A 23,074-nucleotide genomic window follows, 5' to 3' on the forward strand; every position below is an offset into this window, starting at 1 on the left:
GTCGGCTCTCACGCTCGGGTGCTTCTCGTCGCTCGGCCTGCGGGAACAGAAGAGTTTCTGTGAGCAGGTCCCTGAGTATGAGGTCAAAGGTCAAGTGGTTAACCAATCATGTGATCTAGAGATTGGAACGCCTGAGCTGGTCTGTCCACTGCAAATATATTAACATTCATAATTCAAAATACATTTACTGAAGCAAAACGATGAGATCAGAAGTCTTGTTTTCTGAGAAACGGGTCAAAATTAGGAACCAAAATCTGCCGGTGGGCGTCAGAAACACCATCTTGCTCTCATGTAGGTCTGATTATTTTGTGACCCGTTTGTTGGAACAGATTCTGACTCATTTTCTGACTTCACTGGAACGGTTTGATGCAGATCTACAGGCAAGTGGTCATGGGAGTTTGTTTCTTCCAGTCAGAGCGGACGGGCGGCTGCGGAGCGTCTAATGATGTGGAACGCTGCCGTCAAACTCCCTTCCTGCACTGCATGCTGGGAATGAGGTCTGCTCTCAGACACACCATTCAATCGGCCAATCACAGGAGGTCCTGTTGCTTCTGCACGAGCTGTGTGTAAACGGATCAGACGTGTGAGTGTGTGTGTGTGTGTGTGAGAAAGTGTCCTGTTGAATGTTGTATAAAGATCAATGAATGATAAATAATAAATTTTAATAGTAAAAGAAAGTAATATATTTAATTAATACACATATACATTATTATTAATAATACTAATAATTATTATTAGACTTTTTTTTAATTTACTTGTTTTTCGATAGTATGTTCTTATTTGGTGTGTTTTTTATATCACTTATTTTAAAGTATTGTTTGTATAATTGTATGTTTTCTTTTTTTTCTTCTGTGAAGTGCTTTGAGATAAAGTTCATTATTATTATTAATTTATAAATAATAAATATTATGATTTATTTATTTATTTATTTTCCATCTTGTATTTGTTGTTATTTTATGTTTGGATCTCTCTGAAAACTGACTATATTTATGCTGTTCAACATAAGAATCATTAACCTGCAGCGCCACCTGCTGCTCACACACAGTTCCTGACTGATATTAATGCAGCTTGATTTCTATTGTGCTTTTCCATACTATTCTTCACACACACACCTGTATTTGCCGGTTCTGACTTGTATGCCCTTCATCCCGCAGCGCTGAGCTCCACCAACATCATTGAGCAGATCATCACCGATCATCACAGCCTGACACACACACACACACACAGAAACATGGTAAACATGGTGAACGGAGCTCAGAATACCACAGTCCGGATCCGGAGCACAACTGTAATACGACCTCGTGCGGCTGCAGACTCATGTCGTTCAGGACTGTCTGGAAGAAATCTGCCGATGGTTTCCCCACCACCTCAGCCTGGACGTCACAGGCGTACTGAACAACACAACACAGTCATCAGGTGCATCATGGGAATTACTAGAGGGCTGTTGGGAATAGTGCTTCGCTTCAATGACTTCATTAAAATAGATTAAAATGACCTTTGACCTCCTGTATTCACCTCAAGTGCCTTCATAAAAACGCCCACGTCCAGCTTCAGACCGTCCGTCTCCTTATAGTAGCGTCTGCAGAGAAACACGAAATATACATTAATTATAAATGAGATATGAAATATCTGATGTGCCACTGTTTCCAAAACACTCCAGCCTGACCTCTGACCCTTGACCGCTCAAAATAAAGCACTCAGCCCAGTGAAGCCGTGGTTTATAGTGGATTTAGAACAGCTAGGAGCCGTTAGACAAGGCTTGGACGTAGTGTAAAATGGTTAGTACATAAAAATATTTACAACACAGACACAGTGGCAGTAATACTGATGTATGTTTGTGAGTCATTTACAGCGGCTTCGGATGAGGCTCAACCAATCAGATTCGAGGACTGGAACTGTACGTTTTATTTTAGTATTATTGACTACTGACTGACATTTTGAATCAGTTTTTATTTTCATATTTTACATTTTCATTTTAGTTAAAGTTTCAGTCATTTTGTTGTGCGTTTTATCAGTTTTCATTTTTTTTAATAATATATATTGTTGTACTATTTTGATTTTACTGAAACATGGTCATGATTTAGTAAAACGAGGGAACAAATTATTATATTGTTTGCATGATTTCGTAAATTGAGGTAATGAATTATTATTGCATCTTGTACGCACAATTGAGTAAATTGAGGTAACAAATTAATATATCGTGTGCACAATTTCGTAAAATGAGGGAACTATTATATTGTGCGCGCAATTTCTTAAAATGAGGGAATGAATTATATCATGCGCACAATTTCGTAAAACGAAAGAACAAATTATATCATGCACACAATTCCATAAAATGAGGGAATTAATTATTATATCATGCGCACAATTTCGTAAAACGAAAGAATGAATTATGTTGTGCACATTTTCGTAAAATGAGGGAACTATTATTATATTGTGCGCGCAATTTCGGAAAACAAAGTAACGAATTATTATATTATGCGCACAATTTCTTAAAATGAGGGAATGAATTATATCATGCGCACAATTTCGTAAAACGAAAGAACAAATTATATCATGCACACAATTCCATAAAATGAGGGAATTAATTATTATATCATGCGCACAATTTCGTAAAACGAAAGAATGAATTATGTTGTGCACATTTTCGTAAAATGAGGGAACTATTATTATATTGTGCGCACAATTTCGTAAAACGAAAGAACGAATTATATCATGCACACAATTTCATAAAATGAGGGAATTAATTATTATATCATGCGCACAATTTCGTAAAACGAAAGAATGAATTATGTTGTGCACATTTTCGTAAAATGAGGGAACTATTATTATATTGTGCGCGCAATTGCGGAAAACAAAGTAACAAATGATATTATGCACACAATTTCTTAAAATGAGGGAATGAATTATGTCATGCACACAATTTCGTAAAACGAAAGAACGAATTATATTATGCACACAATTCCGTAAAATGAGGGAATTAATTATTATATCATGCGCACAATTTCGTAAAAGGAAAGAATGAATTATGTTGTGCACATTTTCGTAAAATGAGGGAACTATTATTATATTGTGCGCGCAATTTCGGAAAACAAAGTAACAAATGATATTATGCACACAATTTCTTAAAATGAGGGAATGAATTATGTCATGCACACAATTTCGTAAAACGAAAGAACGAATTATATTATGCACACAATTCAGTAAAATGAGGGAATTAATTATTATATCATGCGCACAATTTCGTAAAACGAAAGAATGACTTATGTTGTGCACATTTTCGTAAAATGAGGGAACTATTATTATATTGTGCGCACAATTTCGTAAAACGAAAGAACGAATTATATCATGCACACAATTTCATAAAATGAGGGAATGAATTATGTCATGCACACAATTTCGTAAAACGAAAGAACGAATTATATTATGCACACAATTCCGTAAAATGAGGGAATTAATTATTATATCATGCGCACAATTTTGTAAAATGAGGAAACTATTATATCATGCGCACAATTTCGTAAAACGAAAGAATGACTTATGTTGTGCACATTTTCGTAAAATGAGGGAACTATTATTATATTGTGCGCACAATTTCGTAAAACGAAAGAACGAATTATATCATGCACACAATTTCATAAAATGAGGGAATGAATTATGTCATGCACACAATTTCGTAAAACGAAAGAACGAATTATATTATGCACACAATTCCGTAAAATGAGGGAATTAATTATTATATCATGCGCACAATTTTGTAAAATGAGGAAACTATTATATCATGCGCACAATTTCGTAAAACGAAAGAATGAATTATGTTGTGCACATTTTCGTAAAATGAGGGAACTATTATTATATTGTGCGCACAATTTCGTAAAACGAAAGAACGAATTATATCATGCACACAATTTCATAAAATGAGGGAATGAATTATATCATGCGCACAATTTCGTAAAATGAAAGAACGAATTATTGTATCGCGCTTAATTTCGCAAAACGGGGGAATTAATTATATTGTGCGCATGATTTAGTAAAACGAAAGAACGAATTATATCATGCACACAATTTCGTAAAATGAGGGAACGAATTATATCATGCGCACAATTTCGTAAAAAGAAAGAACGAATTATTGTATCGCGCTTAATTTCGCAAAACGGGGGAATTAATTATATTGTGCGCATGATTTAGTAAAACGAGGGAAGAAATTATTATATTGTGCGCATGATTTAGTAAAACGAGGGAAGAAATTATATTGTGCGCATGATTTAGTAAAACGAAAGAACGAATTATATCATGCGCACAAATTCGTAAAACGAAAGAACGAATTATTGTATCACGCGCTTAATTTCGCAAAACGGGGGAATTAATTATATTGTGCGCATGATTTAGTAAAATGAGGGAATTAATTATTATATCATGCGCACAATTTTGTAAAATGAGGGAACTATTATATCATGCACACAATTTCGTAAAACAAAAGAACGAATTATATCATGCGCACAAATTCGTAAAATGAGGGAACGAATTATATCATGCGCACAATTTCGTAAAACGAAAGAACGAATTATTGTATCACGCGCTTAATTTCGCAAAACGGGGGAATTTATTATATTGTGCGCATGATTTAGTAAAACGAGGGAAGAAATTATTATATTGTGCGCACAATTTACTATTTTTTCCCTGCATGTTATGGGTGGGGCTCCGTAATAATAAGTATTTTTTATTTTATTTCAAGTGATGAAAAGTGTTTTAGTTAACGATAATAACCCTGTCTCAAACACACATAGTGCACTAGACAGGACCTGTTTGAAAGCAGCCTCACCCTTGCCCCAGCGAGAACAGCAGCGGTTTCTCCAGTCCAATCAGAACACGGAAGGCTTCGTTCAGGTTCTGGTAGGAGAATTTATCCGCCGCGTCTCCAATCACAACACAGTTTGGAGAACTCGTGTCCACGTCATCAAACTCTGGCATCAGATCTGAGATCACACACACACACACGCATGTCACTCATAGTTCTTCTGTGGAACATCTGCTTTGTGTTGCACTGATGATGATGATGATGATATGTGCAGTACCGTCGTGCACCAGCAGGTGTGGCCGCAGGCGTCTCTCTCTGAGGATGCGCACGAGCGCAGGCGCAGGCGAGAACACGTGACTGACGCTGATATCAAAGCCCATCGCGCGCAGCTTCTGCACGAACTTCTCACGGGTGTTCTGAGTCTCATTAGTGCAGAAGCGCACGATCAGACCCGAATCCATCAGCCTGACAAAAACAACATTAATGAAAATTGCATTGTGGGATACTTAGTATATACCAAAACATATTACATATCTATAAATAGTATGGTAGTAGTTCCGAATTTGGCCAGTGGATGAATACTGCACATACTGGCTGATGTAGTATGCATACAGAAAGTTAGCATACTTTGCACAGTATAGATAGACAGATAGATAGATAGATAGATAGATAGATAGATAGATAGATAGATAGATAGATAGATAGATAGATAGATACCGCTTCACTGCTTCTATAGATCCGTGTATCGCTCGTCCTCCACCCTCTCCACTATCATACAGAACTCCACACATGTCCAAAATCACTCCTTTAACACTCTTCAGCCACTCCATACTGCTCCCTGCAGCCATGCCGCTGACGCACGTGCGCATGCGCGTGAAAGGGAGTTCTGGGAAATGAAGTTCTTCTGTTGCACGTCCGACCAGAGAATTATTTGCAAGCCGCGACAAATAATAGCAATAATACGTTTTTAATACTATTAATTTAAATTATAATTCTGCCCAAACTTTATATGAAACAGCATTGAACATGTATAAATTAGTTCGTTTCTCAGGGAACAAATATTTAAACGTGTATTAAGTGTAAAATGCAGTGACGGTGCATTTTGGACGATATTTATATAATTCGATTTAACATTTTAAAATGCAGCAGGGGAAATAAATAACTAATGTATTATTACCATGGTACAGCTCGAGGCAATTCTGCGTCAGTGTTGCATCACACTCCAGCGTCTCATCATCACGCGCTCAAAGACTCGAACTCCATCACTTACAGGTGCAATAAAACCATTAAAGTGTGTCATTAAATGTATTTTAAATAAATGTTCCACATTTCTTTAGAAAACGGTTCGCTGAAGCGAGTTGCGTGACTTGCGTCATGACGCAGAGTGACGTGATTAGCGTCAATTTGAATAATCCATGTAGAGGCAGCGCGAGACACGCAGTAGGAACAGAATCGACCCGCACGGACCAGCAGCAGGTAAAATCACACGCATAAACAACGATTAAAGCTCGTTCCGGTGGCGTTATTTAATAAATAGTGGCGGTGAAACACCGCACGGCTGTTTAAATCCGAGAATAGTGCGAGAACACCGGTGGATGTGAGGGATGATGAATATTTATAAACGCAAGTATGTTAATGAGCTCACATCAGCTTCAGTGATGAAGATGAGGGTGATAAAGGTGCTTTTTCTCTCGTTGTGTGTGTGTGAACAGATTCATATAGGGTAGGGTTATTGATTATTATTACTGCGAGTTTATTCATTGATATACAGATATTTAATTTAATGGATGTACTTTAGTGAACTTCTTTAAACTGCTTTTTAACTACATTAGGTATTATTATATTTTAATACTAGTGTAGTGTGTGTGTGTGTGTGTGTGTGTGTGTGTGTGTGTGTGTGTGTCTTTATTTAACCCTGGCAGGCTCGTGGTGGGCGTGATGTGGGCAGTGAGTGTCTAGCCAATCAATTGATGTTTGTGAGATCACGTGATCACACGCCTGTTAAGTGACACAGTAGCTGGAAAATTTCAACAAATCAGTTTAATAATTGATGGAAATTTCTGAAGCAGAAGGAAAAAAAAAATGTTCATTTGAGATCATCAGAATAATGGGTCACTTTGATCTCTAGACATGATCATGTGGTTGAAAAAAATCAAATAATTAAAAATAAATAAATAAAACCTGTTAACTGTACAGCTGCAGCACTTTGAGTAGAAAAACTCATGGTCATATTTGGGTCTGTGGATCGAAAGACTGAAACACTAGACATCATGATGATGTGTGATTGGACACTCTCACATTCAGCTCAAAGTGCTGATCTGCATCTGTATGACAAACACCTGCTGGTTTGTTCGTTTCTGTCTGTTCATCAGTTTCTTTCACATGCTGTCGACCCAGAGGACATGTGCTTTATTCAGAGTAATGTTGATGGAGAAACTTATAAAATGATTCAGCACTATGGTAAACCAGAACCTTTTGCAATGAGAGTTAAAGTCCACATGAAATCAATTATTTTTTTTTTTTTACTGGAATATTGCAGTGTTTATTGTAAATGATTTATCCCTGCACATCATTGTTGTAAATTCATGTGCTCATAACAGGGTTCGTACAAGATGCTTGAAGTATTCGAATTTGACTTTTTTTGAAATTTAAGTCCGGAAAAACCCTTGAACCCTTTATTGAAAGTATATTGAATATTGAAAAAAAATATATATATATATAAAATTAGTGTTTAATTAAAAAAAAAAAAAACACAAATACAATATTTTCATGCAAATTAACACTCGTCTGATATAGATATAGATCCGTTTTGCATGGTTATGAGTGTGATATTGTTCATTTGTTTCCAATTATGTGATACAGCTTTCAATCTTCAGGTCAATCTATGGAAGCTGACTTTTTTTCTCAGAATTGCAAGATATAAAGTCAGAATTGCGAGATATAAAGTCAGAATTGCGAGATATAAAGTCAGAATTGCGAGATACAAAGTCAGAATTGTGAGATACAAAGTCAGAATTGCGATATAAAGTCAGAATTGCGAGTTATAAAGTCAGAATTGCGAGATACAAAGTCAGAATTGCGAGTTATAAAGTCAGAATTGCGAGATACAAAGTCAGAATTGTAAGTTATAAAGTCAGAATTGCGAGATACATACATCAGTAAAGCCGGTTCCCTGATTACCGCTAAATCACCATCACCTGCTTTCAAATGGAGCGGCATTTAATAGACAGAGCCGTAGATCACTGACAAGCTACGCAATATCGCGTTCATTATCGAATGCGATTCATCTGCGATAATGAGCGCGATATTGCATAGATTGTCAGATCATTTGCGAGATACAAAGTCAGAATTGCGAGTTATAAAGTCAGAATTGCGAGATACAAAGTCAGAATTGCGAGTTATAAAGTCAGAATTGCGAGATACAAAGTCAGAATTGCGAGATTTAAAGTCAGAATTGCGAGATTTAAAGTCAGAATTGCGAGATTTAAAGTCAGAATTGCTAGATTTAAAGCCAGAATTGTGAGATATGAAGTCAGAATTGCGAGATACGAAGTCAGAATTGCGAGATTTAAAGTTAGAATTGCGAGATATAAAGTCAGAATTTGCAATATAAAGTCAGAATTGCTAGATACAAAGTCAGAATTGCTAGATACAAAGTCAGAATTTGCGATATAAAGTCAGAATTGCTAGATTTAAAGCCAGAATTGTGAGATATAAAGTCAGAATTGCGAGATATAAAGTCAGAATTGCGAGATATAAAGTCAGAATTGCTAGATTTAAAGTCAGAATTGCGAGATACAAAGTAAAGAATCAGAATTGCGAGATAGATACAAAGTCAGAATTGCGATATAAAGTCAGAATTGCGATATAAAGTCAGAATTGCTAGATTTAAAGCCAGAATTGCGAGATATAAAGTCAGAATTGCGAGATATAAAGTCAGAATTGCTAGATTTAAAGTCAGAATTGCGAGATATAAAGTCAGAATTGCGAGATATAAAGTCAGAATTGCGAGATACAAAGTCAGAATTGCGAGATACAAAGTCAGAATTGCGATATAAAGTCAGAATTGCGATATAAAGTCAGAATTGCTAGATTTAAAGCCAGAATTGTGAGATATAAAGTCAGAATTGCGAGATATAAAGTCAGAATTGCTAGATTTAAAGTCAGAATTGCGAGATACAAAGTCAGAATTGCGAGATACAAAGTCAGAATTGCGATATAAAGTCAGAATTGCGATATAAAGTCAGAATTGCTAGATTTAAAGCCAGAATTGTGAGATATAAAGTCAGAATTGCGAGATTTAAAGCCAGAATTGCGAGATATAAAGTCAGAATTGCGAGATACAAAGTCAGAATTGCGAGATACAAAGTCAGAATTGCGATATAAAGTCAGAATTGCGATATAAAGTCAGAATTGCTAGATTTAAAGCCAGAATTGTGAGATATAAAGTCAGAATTGCGAGATATAAAGTCAGAATTGCGAGATACAAAGTCAGAATTGCGAGATACAAAGTCAGAATTGCGATATAAAGTCAGAATTGCGATATAAAGTCAGAATTGCTAGATTTAAAGCCAGAATTGTGAGATATAAAGCCAGAATTGTGAGATATAAAGTCAGAATTGCTAGATTTAAAGTCAGAATTGCGAGATACAAAGTCAGAATTGCGAGATACAAAGTCAGAATTGCGAGATACAAAGTCAGAATTGCGATATAAAGTCAGAATTGCTAGATTTAAAGCCAGAATTGTGAGATATAAAGTCAGAATTGCGAGATATAAAGTCAGAATTGCTAGATTTAAAGTCAGAATTGCGAGATACAAAGTCAGAATTGCGATATAAATTCAGAATTGCGATATAAAGTCAGAATTGCGATATAAAGTCAGAATTGCTAGATTTAAAGCCAGAATTGTGAGATATAAAGACAGAATTGTGAGATACAAAGTCAGAATTGCGAGTTATAAAGTTTGCACCTTATAAGGTGTTATACATATTTTTTTCCAGAATGAACCAGCGTTTTTTTTAATGAATAACATACTAACTCACTCTTATGGTCAGTTTCTTTGCCGCCACCCACTGGCGCAACTGTATAATCTGCACTCTAGACTTCGTTGATAAACCCCTGTCAGACCGTTTCTCAACACCAAGTCAACATTATAATATAAAATATTATTTATTGAATGTAATTCAACTCTTCTCTTCGCTGATGGTGAGGGCGGGGCAACCTGTCACTCACATGAGATCCACCAATAGCTAACCACAACCATCCAATCAATTCCCCACAGACAAAATCAAACCTGTTCTACATTTGTTCTTGTTCCAGAAGCAGTTTACTGGGATAGATGCCATGTGAATATATTAAATATGATGATTTAATTTGTTTTTCTGTAATGTCACTGTTGTTTTGGCAACACAGATACTGATGCAGAACTTCCTGTTCTGATAATTATGGGAAGTTCATGGGAAAATGTCAGTGGTGTGATTCTTATATATAGCCTTATGTAATCATTCTTATATATTTATACTGTCATCATCATTAAAAACTCAACTTAATCCTTACATTTTTGGGTTATGAATACGATCCGCGTTTGCTTTCATATGGAGACGTATTTCAGAGTGACATGGTATATGAATTCACGTGTGTTTATTTCTCTGTTTGTCTCAGAACGAGTCGGCATGAACAGTATGAAGAGTCTGATGAGAGGCGTCGGGAGACTGACGCCCACCCTGACCCGTGCAGTGCATTCTGGGACGCGCACGTCCTCCTCCGCGGCCTCCAGAGCCAAATTCGAGGAGCGTCAGCTGACGTCAGAGGAGGTGTTCACTCGCGAGGAACGCTACGGCGCTCATAACTACCACCCGCTGCCCGTGGCCCTGGAGCGAGGAGAGGGTACAGAATCAAGCTCACTTCACTTTCGTCGCACACTTACCATACAGCACAAGTGCACTTCACATGAACACAGTCACGTGACACTAAAAGTATGATGCTATTAGTTAGGAAAGAGTTCCCTCGCTGCTTTGAAACATTGTGAAAAGCGGCATGGAAATAACCTTGACCTGAGCTGAGCTGAATATGTCCTCTTGTAGGGGTTCACGTGTGGGACGTGGAAGGGCGGCGCTACTTTGACTTCCTGAGCGCGTACAGCGCCGTGAACCAGGGTCACTGCCACCCGAAGATCATCGCCGCGCTGACGGCTCAGGCCTCCAGACTCACGCTCACGTCCAGGGCCTTCTACAACGACGTGCTGGGCACCTACGAACAATACATCACCAGCCTGTTCGGATACGATAAAGTGCTGCCCATGAACACAGGTGTGGTTCAGTCTGAACATGACTTGAGTGATGATTCATTGTTAGAGTGTTGACATAATCCTTAATCCTCTGTCTATGTGTGTTTAAGGTGTGGAGGGCGGAGAGACGGCCTGTAAACTGGCCCGTAAGTGGGCGTACACTGTCAAGGGCGTCCCGAAATATGAGGCAAAGATTGTTTTCGCGAGTAAGTCAGCTGGTCGGTTTGGATCTTTTCACAGATAATCACTCTGGATTGAGGACTGAATGTTTTAATGTTACATACTGTATGTTTATTGTTCCGAAAAGAATTTATGACAAAAATGGATTTGTTTACAGATCTCAGCTACAAATTTGATTTTGTAACATTTTGAGATAATAATGCATCCATTTATGACAAATTCAGTAGGACAAAGAGCATATGTCTCCTGAGACATGAGCGTGATTGAAATGCCTTAAAGGTTTATATGATCATATGTTTGTGTGATGTTGTGCTCATGTACGTCACATGATGAATGACATTCACTGACTGTGTTTCTGGCTCCTGCAGTGGGGAATTTCTGGGGTCGTACGATGGCGGCCATCTCCAGCTCGACTGACCCCAGCAGTTACGACGGTTTCGGTCCGTTCATGCCTGGATTCGAGCTGGTCCCGTATAATGATGTCGCTGCACTAGAGGTACAAATCTCACACACACACACATGTGATTATTCACCAGAAACATGTGGAGAGTTTCAGATCTTAAATGTTAACCAGGTCGCAAATGCTGTGATTTAATTAATTAAATACGTGCATAATTTCTTGTCGATTGAAGAAAGAAAGACATAAACTTCTTAGATGACATGGAGGTGAGTAAATTATCAGGAAATTTTAGTTCTGAAGTTGTAATGACTGTACATGTGCCGATATTCAGTAATGCGATAATGAATATGCAGTATATTGTTATCGTGGGCACTTCAAAATACCGTAAATAATAATTTATTAACAATTTTTCTAATGCATTTAAGAATACTTTCCCCATCATCCGTATAAAATGCACAACACCGCTGTATTCTGCGTCAAAGGGACACACGCTCAGATGTAAACAAGCCCAACGTGCACGAGAAGCTCATGGCGGAACGAGTGAAGGAGACGCGCTGAATGAAAGTGCACGTTCACAACAGCAGAAATGCAGCGGTTACCCCGGAAACCCCGCAAACAAAGCAACCTCAAATTTTTAAAATGCTTCAAACAGCCATTAATTTTTTTGTAATCTCAATGTTGTTCATCTCAGCACCAAATACTTCATACTTAAAGACTTAATAGACTATTTATTTTCAGTCTTAAACATTTTTATATTTTAATCTGGACTACAACATGCCCCAATGATTAGAAATGTTCTGATTATTTGTTATTGTTCAGTAAAACTCATTAGTTATCATGTTTGTTCGTTATTACCAAACTGACAATGAAAAATACTTATAAACAAAAATAAGTATAACAAAAAATAATACTTTCTGTAACAAATGTAGCTGTTGCTCAATCTGAGTTAATGCATTAAATAATGAGATCTAGTGATAAAAGCTTCAGCAATTAATCGCATTATGAAAATTTGATACCGTCACGTGCCTATAATGATATATAATTAAAACCTGTTTGGCCAAATTGTGCAGCCATACAGACAAGCACAGCAAATCTGCAGTGTTATTTCTAGTTTGTAACTCGACCAGCTCAACCGGTTCCCCGAACATACTCATTCTATTATCTTATGTCTTTTGTGAAGTTCTTTGTAAAGACTGTATTATAAGGTGATATATTAAAAAAAAAGGTTTGTGTTTTTTGTTCAGAAAGCGCTGCAGGATCCAAACGTGGCTGCGTTCATGGTGGAGCCCATCCAGGGTGAAGCGGGTGTCGTCGTCCCTGATGCTGGTTACCTCACTAAAGTCCGGGAGCTGTGCACTAAACACAATGCAAGTACACACACACACACACACACACTCACTTTCACACACACTCACACTGATCAGTGCCATCAGATGTTCATTCTGACTGTATTTGTGTGTGTTCCAGGTTCTGTTCATTGCTGATGAGGTTCAGACCGGTCTGGCCCGTACTGGGCGGCGTTTGGCTGTGGACCACGAGGCAGTAAGACCAGATCTGGTGGTTCTGGGTAAAGCTCTGTCAGGAGGAGTGTATCCCGTGAGTCTCACACACGTCGATACATATCACACGGGTGTGTTGTTTTATTGTAAGCACTGCTTGATCTGTGTGTGTGTGTGTGTTTCAGGTGTCTGCTGTTCTGTGTGATGATGAGGTGATGTTGACCATCAAACCCGGAGAACATGGATCCACGTATGGAGGAAACCCTCTGGCCTGCCGCGTCGCCATTGCTGCTCTGGAGGTCAGTGTGTGTGTGTGTGTATGCGCGAGTCCCCGCAATGTAGCAAAAACAAGTGTGTGTGTGTGTGTGTGTGTGTGTGTGTGTGTGAACACGGCTCATCATCGCTCTGGATCTCTGCAGGTTCTGGAGGAGGAGAATCTGGCTGAGAATGCTGAACGGATGGGTCAGATACTGCGAGCCGAACTCAACAAACTGCCCCGAGACATCGTGAGCGGTGTGCGCGGGAAAGGCCTCCTTAACGCCATCATCATCAACGAGACTAAAGGTGAGTGGTAGATCCAGAACCACAACAAAACCACCGTCTGTTCAATCCGGCTCACATGACAGTCCATAGAGCCACTGTGTGCGTCTGTGAGTGTGCGTCAGTGAGTGTGCGTCAGTGAGTGTGCGTCAGTGAGTGTGCGTCAGCGAGTGTGCGTCAGCGAGTGTGCGTCAGTGAGTGTGCGTCAGTGAGTGTGCGAGTGCGCGTGTGCGAGTGCGCGAGTGCGCGTGTGCGAGTGTGCGTCAGTGAGTGTGAGTGTGCATCAGTGAGTGTGCGTCAGTGAGTGTGCGTCTGCGAGTGTGCGTCTGCGAGTGTGCGTCAGTGAGTCTGAGTGTGCGTCAGTGAGTGTGCGTCAGTGAGTGTGAGTGTGCATCAGTGAGTGTGCGTCAGTGAGTGTGCGTCTGCGAGTGTGCGTCTGCGAGTGTGCGTCAGTGAGTCTGAGTGTGCGTCAGTGAGTGTGCGTCAGTGAGTCTGAGTGTGAGTCAGTGAGTGTGAGTCAGTGAGTGTGAGTCAGTGAGTGTGCGTCAGTGAGTGTGCGTCAGTGAGTGTGCGTCAGTGAGTGTGCGTCAGTGAGTGTGCGTCAGTGAGTCAGTGAGTGTGAGTCAGTGAGTGTGAGTCAGTGAGTGTGAGTCAGTGAGTGTGAGTCAGTGAGTGTGAGTCAGTGAGTGTGCGTCAGTGAGTGTGCGTCAGTGAGTCAGTGAGTGTGAGTCAGTGAGTGTGAGTCAGTGAGTGTGCGTCAGTGAGTGTGCGTCAGTGAGTCAGTGAGTGTGCGTCAGTGAGTGTGCGTCAGTGAGTGTGCGTCAGTGAGTCAGTGAGTGTGCGTCAGTGAGTCTGAGTCAGTGAGTCTGAGTCTGTGCGTCAGTGAGTTTGTGTCTGTGCGTCAGTGAGTGTGCGTCAGTGAGTGTGCGTCAGTGAGTGTGCGTCAGTGAGTGTGCGAGTGTGAGTCAGTGAGTGTGAGTCAGTGAGTGAGTCAGTGAGTGTGAGTCAGTGAGTGTGCGTCAGTGAGTGTGCGTGTGTGAGTGTGCGTCAGTGAGTGTGAGTCAGTGAGTGTGAGTCAGTGAGTGTGAGTCAGTGAGTGTGAGTCAGTGAGTGCGTCAGTGAGTGTGAGTGTGCGTCAGTGAGTGTGCGTCAGTGAGTGTGCGTCAGTGAGTGTGCGTCAGTGAGTGTGAGTCAGTGAGTGTGAGTCAGTGAGTGTGAGTCAGTGAGTGTGAGTGTGCATCAGTGAGTGCGTCAGTGAGTGCGTCAGTGAGTCAGTGAGTGTGAGTCAGTGAGTGTGAGTCAGTGAGTGTGCGTCAGTGAGTGTGCGTCAGTGAGTCAGTGAGTGTGCGTCAGTGAGTGTGCGTCAGTGAGTGTGCGTCAGTGAGTGCGTCAGTGAGTGCGTCAGTGAGTGCGTCAGTGAGTGCGTCAGTGAGTGTGCGTCAGTGAGTCAGTGAGTGTGCGTCAGTGAGTGTGCGTCAGTGAGTGTGAGTCAGTGAGTGTGAGTCAGTGAGTGTGAGTCAGTGAGTGTGAGTCAGTGAGTGTGAGTCAGTGAGTGTGAGTCAGTGAGTGCGTCAGTGAGTGTGAGTGTGCGTCAGTGAGTGTGAGTCCGTGAGTGTGAGTCCGTGAGTGTGAGTCAGTGAGTGTGAGTCAGTGAGTGTGAGTCAGTGAGTGTGAGTCAGTGAGTGTGAGTCAGTGAGTGTGAGTCAGTGAGTGTGAGTGTGCGTCAGTGAGTGCGTCAGTGAGTGCGTCAGTGAGTGTGAGTCAGTGAGTGTGAGTCAGTGAGTGTGAGTCAGTGAGTGTGAGTCAGTGAGTGCGCGTCAGTGAGTCAGTGAGTGTGAGTCAGTGAGTGTGAGTCAGTGAGTGTGAGTCAGTGAGTGTGAGTCAGTGAGTGTGCGTCAGTGAGTGTGCGTCAGTGAGTGTGAGTCAGTGAGTGTGCGTCAGTGAGTGTGCGTCAGTGAGTGCGTCAGTGAGTGTGCGTCAGTGAGTGTGCGTCAGTGAGTGTGCGTCAGTGAGTGTGAGTCAGTGAGTCTGAGTCTGTGCGTCAGTGAGTGTGCGTCAGTGAGTGTGCGTCAGTGAGTGTGCGTCAGTGAGTGTGCGTCAGTGAGTGTGCGAGTGTGAGTCAGTGAGTGTGAGTCAGTGAGTGTGAGTCAGTGAGTGTGAGTCAGTGAGTGTGAGTCAGTGAGTGTGAGTCAGTGAGTGTGAGTCAGTGAGTGTGAGTCAGTGAGTGTGAGTCAGTGAGTGTGAGTCAGTGAGTGTGAGTCAGTGAGTGTGCGAGTGCGCGTGTGTGAGTGTGAGTGCGAGTCTGAGTCAGTGAGTCTGAGTCAGAGTCAGTGAGTCTGAGTCAGTGAGTCTGAGTCAGTGAGTCTGCGTCTGCGAGTGTGCGTCAGTGAGTGTGAGTCAGTGAGTCTGAGTGTGCGTCAGTGAGTGTGCGTCAGTGAGTCTGAGTGTGAGTCAGTGAGTGTGCGTCAGTGAGTGTGCGTCAGTGAGTGTGCGTCAGTGAGTGTGCGTCAGTGAGTGTGCGTCAGTGAGTGTGCGTCAGTGAGTGTGCGTCAGTGAGTGTGCGAGTGCGCGTGTGCGAGTGCGCGTCAGTGAGTGTGAGTGTGCGTCAGTGAGTGTGCGTCAGTGAGTGTGCGTCAGTGAGCGTGAGTGTGCGTCAGTGAGTGTGCGTCAGTGAGTGTGCGTCAGTGAGTGTGCGTCAGTGAGTGTGCGAGTGTGAGTCAGTGAGTGTGAGTCAGTGAGTGTGAGTCAGTGAGTGTGAGTCAGTGAGTGTGAGTCAGTGAGTGTGAGTCAGTGAGTGTGAGTCAGTGAGTGTGAGTCAGTGAGTGTGAGTCAGTGAGTGTGAGTCAGTGAGTGTGAGTGTGCGTCAGTGAGTGTGCGTCAGTGAGTGTGCGTCAGTGAGTGTGCGTCAGTGAGTGTGCGTCAGTGAGTGTGCGTCAGTGAGTGTGCGAGTGCGCGTGTGTGAGTGTGAGTGCGAGTCTGAGTCAGTGAGTCTGAGTCAGTGAGTCTGAGTCAGTGAGTCTGAGTCAGTGAGTCTGAGTCAGTGAGTCTGAGTCAGTGAGTCTGAGTCAGTGAGTCTGAGTCAGTGAGTCTGCGTCTGCGAGTGTGCGTCAGTGAGTGTGAGTCAGTGAGTCTGAGTGTGCGTCAGTGAGTGTGCGTCAGTGAGTCTGAGTGTGAGTCAGTGAGTGTGAGTCAGTGAGTGTGCGTCAGTGAGTGTGCGTCAGTGAGTGTGCGTCAGTGAGTGTGCGTCAGTGAGTGTGCGTCAGTGAGTGTGCGTCAGTGCGTGTGCGTCAGTGCGTGTGCGAGTGCGCGTCAGTGAGTGTGAGTGTGAGTGTGCGTCAGTGAGTGTGCGTCAGTGAGTGTGCGTCAGTGAGTGTGCGTCAGTGAGTGTGCGAGTGTGAGTCAGTGAGTGTGAGTCAGTGAGTGTGCGTCGGTGAGTGTGAGTGTGCGTCGGTGAGTGTGCGTCGGTGAGTGTGCGTCGGTGAGTGTGCGAGTGCGAGTCAGTGAGTGTGCGTGTGTGAGTGTGCGTGTGTGAGTGTGCGTGTGTGAGTGTGCGTCGGTGAGTGTGCGTCGGTGAGTGTGCGTCGGTGAGTGTGCGAGTGCGAGTCAGTGAGTGTGCGTCAGTGAGTGTGCGTCAGTGAGTGTGCGTCAGTGAGTGTGCGTCAGTGAGTGTGCGTCAGTGAGTGTGCGTGTGCGAGTGTGCGTCAGTGAGTGTGCGTCAGTGAGTGTGCGTCAGTGAGTGTGCGTCAGTGAGTGTGCGTGTGTGAGTGTGAGTGTGCGTGTGCGTCAGTGAGTGTGCGAGTGCGAGTCAGTGAGCGTGCGTCAGTGAGTGTGCGTCAGTGAGTGTGCGTGTGTGAGTGTGCGTCAGTGAGTGTGCGAGTGCGAGTCAGTGAGTGTGCGTCAGTGAGTGTGCGTGTGTGAGTGTGCGTCAGTGAGTGTGCGAGTGCGAGTCAGTGAGTGTGCGTCAGTGAGTGTGCGTGTGTGAGTGTGCGTCAGTGAGTGTGCGAGTGCGAGTCAGTGAGTGTGCGTCAGTGAGTGTGCGTCAGTGAGTGTGCGTCAGTGAGTGTGCGTCAGTGAGTGTGCGTCAGTGAGTGTGCGAGTGTGAGTCAGTGAGTGTGAGTCAGTGAGTGTGCGTCGGTGAGTGTGAGTGTGCGTCGGTGAGTGTGAGTGTGCGTCGGTGAGTGTGCGTCGGTGAGTGTGCGTCGGTGAGTGTGCGTCGGTGAGTGTGCGAGTGCGAGTCAGTGAGTGCGTGTGTGAGTGTGCGTGTGTGAGTGTGCGTGTGTGAGTGTGCGTGGGTGAGTGTGCGTCGGTGAGTGTGCGTCGGTGAGTGTGCGAGTGCGAGTCAGTGAGTGTGCGTGTGTGAGTGTGCGTCAGTGAGTGTGCGTCAGTGAGTGTGCGTCAGTGAGTGTGCGTCAGTGAGTGTGCGTGTGCGAGTGTGCGTCAGTGAGTGTGCGTCAGTGAGTGTGCGTCAGTGAGTGTGCGTCAGTGAGTGTGCGAGTGCGAGTCAGTGAGCGTGCGTCAGTGAGTGTGCGTCAGTGAGTGTGCGTCAGTGAGTGTGCGTGTGTGAGTGTGCGTCAGTGAGTGTGCGAGTGCGAGTCAGTGAGTGTGCGTCAGTGAGTGTGCGTCAGTGAGTGTGCGAGTGTGCGTCAGTGAGTGTGCGAGTGCGAGTCAGTGAGTGTGCGTCAGTGAGTGTGCGTCAGTGAGTGTGCGTCAGTGAGTGTGCGTCAGTGAGTGTGCGTGTGTGAGTGTGCGTCAGTGAGTGTGCGAGTGCGAGTCAGTGAGTGTGCGTCAGTGAGTGTGCGTCAGTGAGTGTGCGTCAGTGAGTGCGAGTCAGTGAGTGCGCGTCAGTGAGTGCGCGTCAGTGAGTGTGCGTCAGTGAGTGTGCGAGTGCGAGTCAGTGAGTGCGAGTCAGTGAGTGTGCGTCAGTGAGTGTGCGTCAGTGAGTGTGCGTGTGTGAGTGTGCGTCAGTGAATGTGCGAGTGCGAGTCAGTGAGTGTGCGTCAGTGAGTGTGCGTCAGTGAGTGTGCGTCAGTGAGTGTGCGTGTGTGAGTGTGCGTGTGTGAGTGTGCGTCAGTGAGTGTGCGTCAGTGAGTGTGCGTCAGTGAGTGTGCGAGTGAGTCAGTGCGTGTGCGAGTGTGCGTCAGTGAGTGTGTGTGTGTCGGTGGGTGTGTGTGAGTGTGCGTCTGAGAGTGCGAGAGTGTGTGTGTCGGTGAGTGTGTGTGTGTGTCAGTGAGTGTGTGTGTGTCGGTGAGTGTCGGTGAGTGTGTGTGTGTCGGTGAGTGTGTGTGTGTCGGTGAGTGTGAGTGTGTCGGTGAGTGTCGGTGAGTGTGTGTGTGTCGGTGAGTATCGGTGAGTGTGTGTGTGTCGGTGAGTGTGAGTGTGTCGGTGAGTGTCGGTGAGTGTGTGTGTGTCGGTGAGTGTGTGTGTGTCGGTGAGTGTGTGTGTGTCGGTGAGTGTGAGTGTGTCGGTGAGTGTCGGTGAGTGTGTGTGTGTCGGTGAGTATCGGTGAGTGTGTGTGTGTCGGTGAGTGTGAGTGTGTCGGTGAGTGTCGGTGAGTGTGTGTGTCGGTGAGTGTGTGTGTGTCGGTGAGTGTGTGTGTCGGTGAGTGTGTGTGTGTCGGTGAGTGTGTGTGTGTCGGTGAGTGTGAGTGTGTCGGTGAGTGTCGGTGTGTGTGTGTGTGTCGGTGAGTGTGTGTGTGTCGGTGAGTGTGTCGGTGAGTGTCGGTGAGTGTGTGTGTGTCGGTGAGTATCGGTGAGTGTGTGTGTGTCGGTGAGTGTGAGTGTGTCGGTGAGTATCGGTGAGTGTGTGTGTGTCGGTGAGTGTGAGTGTGTCGGTGAGTGTCGGTGAGTGTGTGTGTGTCGGTGAGTGTGTGTGTGTCGGTGAGTGTGTGTGTGTCGGTGAGTGTCGGTGAGTGTGTGTGTGTCGGTGAGTGTGTCGGTGAGTATCGGTGAGTGTGTGTGTGTCGGTGAGTGTGAGTGTGTCGGTGAGTGTCGGTGAGTGTGTGTGTGTCGGTGAGTGTGTGTGTGTCGGTGAGTGTGTGTGTGTCGGTGAGTGTGAGTGTGTCGGTGAGTATCGGTGAGTGTGTGTGTGTCGGTGAGTGTGAGTGTGTCGGTGAGTGTCGGTGAGTGTGTGTGTGTCGGTGAGTGTGTGTGTGTCGGTGAGTGTGTGTGTGTCGGTGAGTGTGAGTGTGTCGGTGAGTGTCGGTGAGTGTGTGTGTGTCGGTGAGTGTGAGTGTGTCGGTGAGTATCGGTGAGTGTGTGTGTGTCGGTGAGTGTGAGTGTGTCGGTGAGTATCGGTGAGTGTGTGAGTGTGTGTGTGTCGGTGAGTGTCGGTGAGTGTGTGTGTGTCGGTGAGTGTGAGTGTGCGTCTGTGCGAGTGCACGTCGTGTCTGAGTGTGTGTCTGAGTGTGTGTCTGAGTGTGTGTCTGAGAGTGCAAGTGTGTGTGTGTGTGTGTGTTCTTGTATACATGGTTTATGTTCCGAGTGGCTTAAAAAACATACTAAACAGTGTTTTTTGAGATTAAAAAAAATGCAGACAGTTTCCTGTGATGGTTAGGTTTAGGGGTAGTGTAGGGGGAGAGAAAATACAGTTTGTACAGTATAAAAACCATTACGCCTGTGGAGAATCCCTGTAAACCACATATACAAGTGTGTGTGAATCTTCTAATCCTTTGATCTCTCTCAGATTACGACGCCTGGCGTGTGTGTCTTCGGCTCCGTGACAACGGCCTCCTGGCAAAGCCCACGCATGGTGACATCATCAGACTTGCTCCGCCCCTCATTATAAAAGAAGATGAGGTCAGAGAGTGTGTGGACATCATCAGCAGGACCGTCATGTCGTTTTAAATCCACTCCATCATCATCTGAGTTGTAATTCTGTCTAATTTTAGCCTGCTTTCATGTTTTAGCTGTTACAGCCGTTCAGGTCAAACTCCAGCTCTCTCTCGTGGACTTTGAGTTTCACTTTCAACTCCGTTTTCATTCTCAACTGAAAATGAGACTCTTCAATAACAGTTTCTCCTCAAACAGACAACGGTCTGTTTTAATTCTGATGAAGTAACATGGGTCATTTCTGAAGGCAGACGCTTCAGATGAAAACGAATGAAGGTCACATTATTAATCGCTGCTGTTTATTCACTCATTTGAAGTGTTTTTAGAAAGTCTGACATTTCGATGTGGCCACTTGAATAGAAATTAGTTTTTCTCCGTGTGATGAGAGAATCGTGCACTTTAACGGCAGTCGTTAATGTTTAAAAACTAATGATGTAATCATTCAGAGACGTGAGGATTGTGTTCGTGTCTGAGTGTGTGTTTGCTGTAGAACGTTTAATGAACGTTTAATGAGTGAATGTGATCAGATGATGTTTTATTTCCGTTCTTAAATAAATTTTCCGTCTGCTGAGAGACTTTGTGTTTGTTCTAAATAAATAAAAACCATTACAGATGCAATTATTACACTGATTATTGAACAGCTGGTGACAGAAGAGATTCTCCTGTGCAGATCATGTGATGTTTGTGTTGTCCAGCTGATGGCGCTGTAAACACTGACATGCAGAGAAGAGGAGTGGCTGAATTTGCATATGCCAAGCAGCTGTTTATTATTCATGAAGTACTGTGGTGCAATAATTATGATTTATGAAGGAAAACAGACAGTGGTATCTATCTATCTATCTATCTATCTATCTATATATATATACAGCTCTGGAAAAAATTAAGAGACCACTGCAAAATTATCAGTTTCTCTGGTTTATTATACTATTTATAGGTATGTGTTTGGGTAAAATTAACATTTTTGTTTTATTCTATAAACTACTGACAACATTTTTCCCAAATTCCAAATAAAAATATTGTAATTTAGAGCATTTATTTGCCGAAAGCAACAACTGGTCAAAATAACAAAAAAGATGCAGTGTTGTCAGACCTCAAATAATGGAAAGAAAATAAGTTCATATTCATTTTTAAACAACACAATACTAATGTTTTAACTTAGGAAGAGTTCAGAAATCAATGTAGGAGCCATAGTTACTATCAATTTGTTTATTTAAATATAATTTTGTTGTTGTATCGTTAATTGTTTATTTCTTTGAGTGTGTATGCCCTCTATAGGAGAGAAATGCTTAAAAGGAAATGCCACCCCTGACAGGATGCAAGAACACACAGTTTTTGACTGTTCACATGGAGAAAGCCTGAAACCGGCCTTGAAGTTGTTTGTTTGTTTTATGCTACAATGCATCTTTATTTTTGATGTAATAAACTTCGAAACATCAACAAGCCTCTTTGGATATATTCATTCTACTTTGCACGCGTCAGAAAGATTGCACCATCACCTCTCACAGTGGCAAAGAAACAGGGAACAAAACTGGAAATTTGAAGCTTGTTTTGCCGCTACAATCAACATTTGGTGGAATAACCCTGATTTTGAATCACAGCTTTCATGCGTCTTGGCATGCTCTCCACCAGTCTTTCATATTGATGTTGGGTGACTTTATGCCACTCCTGGTGCCAAAATTCACGCAGCTCGGATTTGTTTGATGGCTTGTGACAATCCATCTTCCTCTTGATCACATTCCAGAGGTTTTCAATGGGGTTCAGGTCTGGAGATTGGGCTGGCCATGACAGGGTCTTGATCTGGTGGTCCTCCGTCCACACCTTGATTGACCTGGCTGTGTGGCATGGAGCATTGTCCTGCTGGAAAAACCAGTCCTCAGAGTTGGGGAACATTGTCAGAGCAGAAGGAAGCAAGTTTTCTTCCAGGACAACCTTGTACGTGGTTTGATTCATGCATCCTTCACAAAGACAAATCTGCCCGATTCCAGCCTTGCTGAAGCACCCCCAGATCAACACCGATCCTCCACCAAATTTCACAGTGGGTGCGAGACACTGTGGCTTGTAGGCCTCTTCAGGCCTCCGTCTAACCATTAGACGACCGGGTGTTGGACAAAGCTGAAAATTGGACTCATCAGAGGAGATGACCTTACTCCAGTCCTCTACAGTCCAATCCTTATGGTCTCTTGCAAACCTCAGCCTGGCTCTTCTTTGCTTCTTATTGATGAAGGGCTTTTTTCTAGCATTGCACGACTTCAGCCCTGCCCCTAGGAGCCTGTTTCAAACCATCCTCGCCATGCACTTCACCCCAGCTGCCTTTTGCCATTCTTTTTGTAGGTCACTTGATGTCATCCTACGGTTGTTGAGTGACATTCGAATGAGTTGGCGGTCATTCCGGTCAGTGGAGAGTCGTTTTCGCCCTCTGCCGGTCTGTAGCTTTGTTGTCCCCCAATGTCTGCTGCTTGACCTTGTTCTTATGAACCGCCGTCTTTGAAATTTTAAGGATGGAAGCAACCCAACGCTCACTGTATCCCTCTGCCAGTAAAGCCA

The 23,074-nt window shown here is 43.4% G+C and overlaps 2 protein-coding genes across 2 annotated transcripts in view; one reads left to right on the top strand and one right to left on the bottom strand.

Moving 5' to 3' along the window:
* The window catches only part of LOC125255379 (phospholysine phosphohistidine inorganic pyrophosphate phosphatase), a 6,392-nt gene extending 278 nt beyond the window's left edge, over window positions 1-6,114 (bottom strand). The window contains exons 1-8 of the mRNA XM_048170563.1: window positions 5,976-6,114; window positions 5,516-5,702; window positions 5,076-5,263; window positions 4,823-4,976; window positions 1,516-1,579; window positions 1,299-1,391; window positions 1,113-1,204; window positions 1-37 (exon numbers count right to left, since the gene is read on the bottom strand). The exon at window positions 1-37 is cut by the window's left edge and continues 278 nt beyond it. Of these exons, the coding sequence (XP_048026520.1) occupies window positions 1-37; window positions 1,113-1,204; window positions 1,299-1,391; window positions 1,516-1,579; window positions 4,823-4,976; window positions 5,076-5,263; window positions 5,516-5,667 (780 nt within the window). The 5' untranslated portion in view covers window positions 5,668-5,702; window positions 5,976-6,114. The remainder of the gene's footprint in view (window positions 38-1,112; window positions 1,205-1,298; window positions 1,392-1,515; window positions 1,580-4,822; window positions 4,977-5,075; window positions 5,264-5,515; window positions 5,703-5,975) is intronic.
* Window positions 6,115-6,130: 16 nt separating this feature from the next.
* On the top strand, window positions 6,131-21,103 carry oat (ornithine aminotransferase). Its single transcript, XM_048170562.1, has 10 exons — window positions 6,131-6,274; window positions 10,460-10,684; window positions 10,882-11,106; window positions 11,195-11,290; window positions 11,633-11,760; window positions 12,909-13,031; window positions 13,132-13,260; window positions 13,349-13,462; window positions 13,583-13,727; window positions 20,385-21,103. The coding sequence occupies exons 2-10, from the start codon at window positions 10,471-10,473 to the stop codon at window positions 20,543-20,545; spliced, it is 1,335 nt and encodes a 444-aa protein (XP_048026519.1). The 5' UTR covers window positions 6,131-6,274; window positions 10,460-10,470; the 3' UTR covers window positions 20,546-21,103.
* Window positions 21,104-23,074: the final 1,971 nt, after the last annotated feature.

The sequence above is a fragment of the Megalobrama amblycephala genome, linkage group LG20 (assembly GCF_018812025.1).
Source record: "Megalobrama amblycephala isolate DHTTF-2021 linkage group LG20, ASM1881202v1, whole genome shotgun sequence".
Lineage (NCBI taxonomy): Eukaryota > Metazoa > Chordata > Actinopteri > Cypriniformes > Xenocyprididae > Megalobrama > Megalobrama amblycephala.

Bases quoted from the DNA above. Each gene is read 5' to 3' on its own strand.
- oat (XM_048170562.1), top strand. From the start codon at position 10,471: ATGAACAGTATGAAGAGTCTGATGAGAGGCGTCGGGAGACTGACGCCC. The intron at 11,291-11,632 runs GTAAGTCAGCTG...TGGCTCCTGCAG, and splicing joins GGCAAAGATTGTTTTCGCGA to TGGGGAATTTCTGGGGTCGT. The intron at 11,761-12,908 runs GTACAAATCTCA...TTTTTTGTTCAG, and splicing joins ATGATGTCGCTGCACTAGAG to AAAGCGCTGCAGGATCCAAA.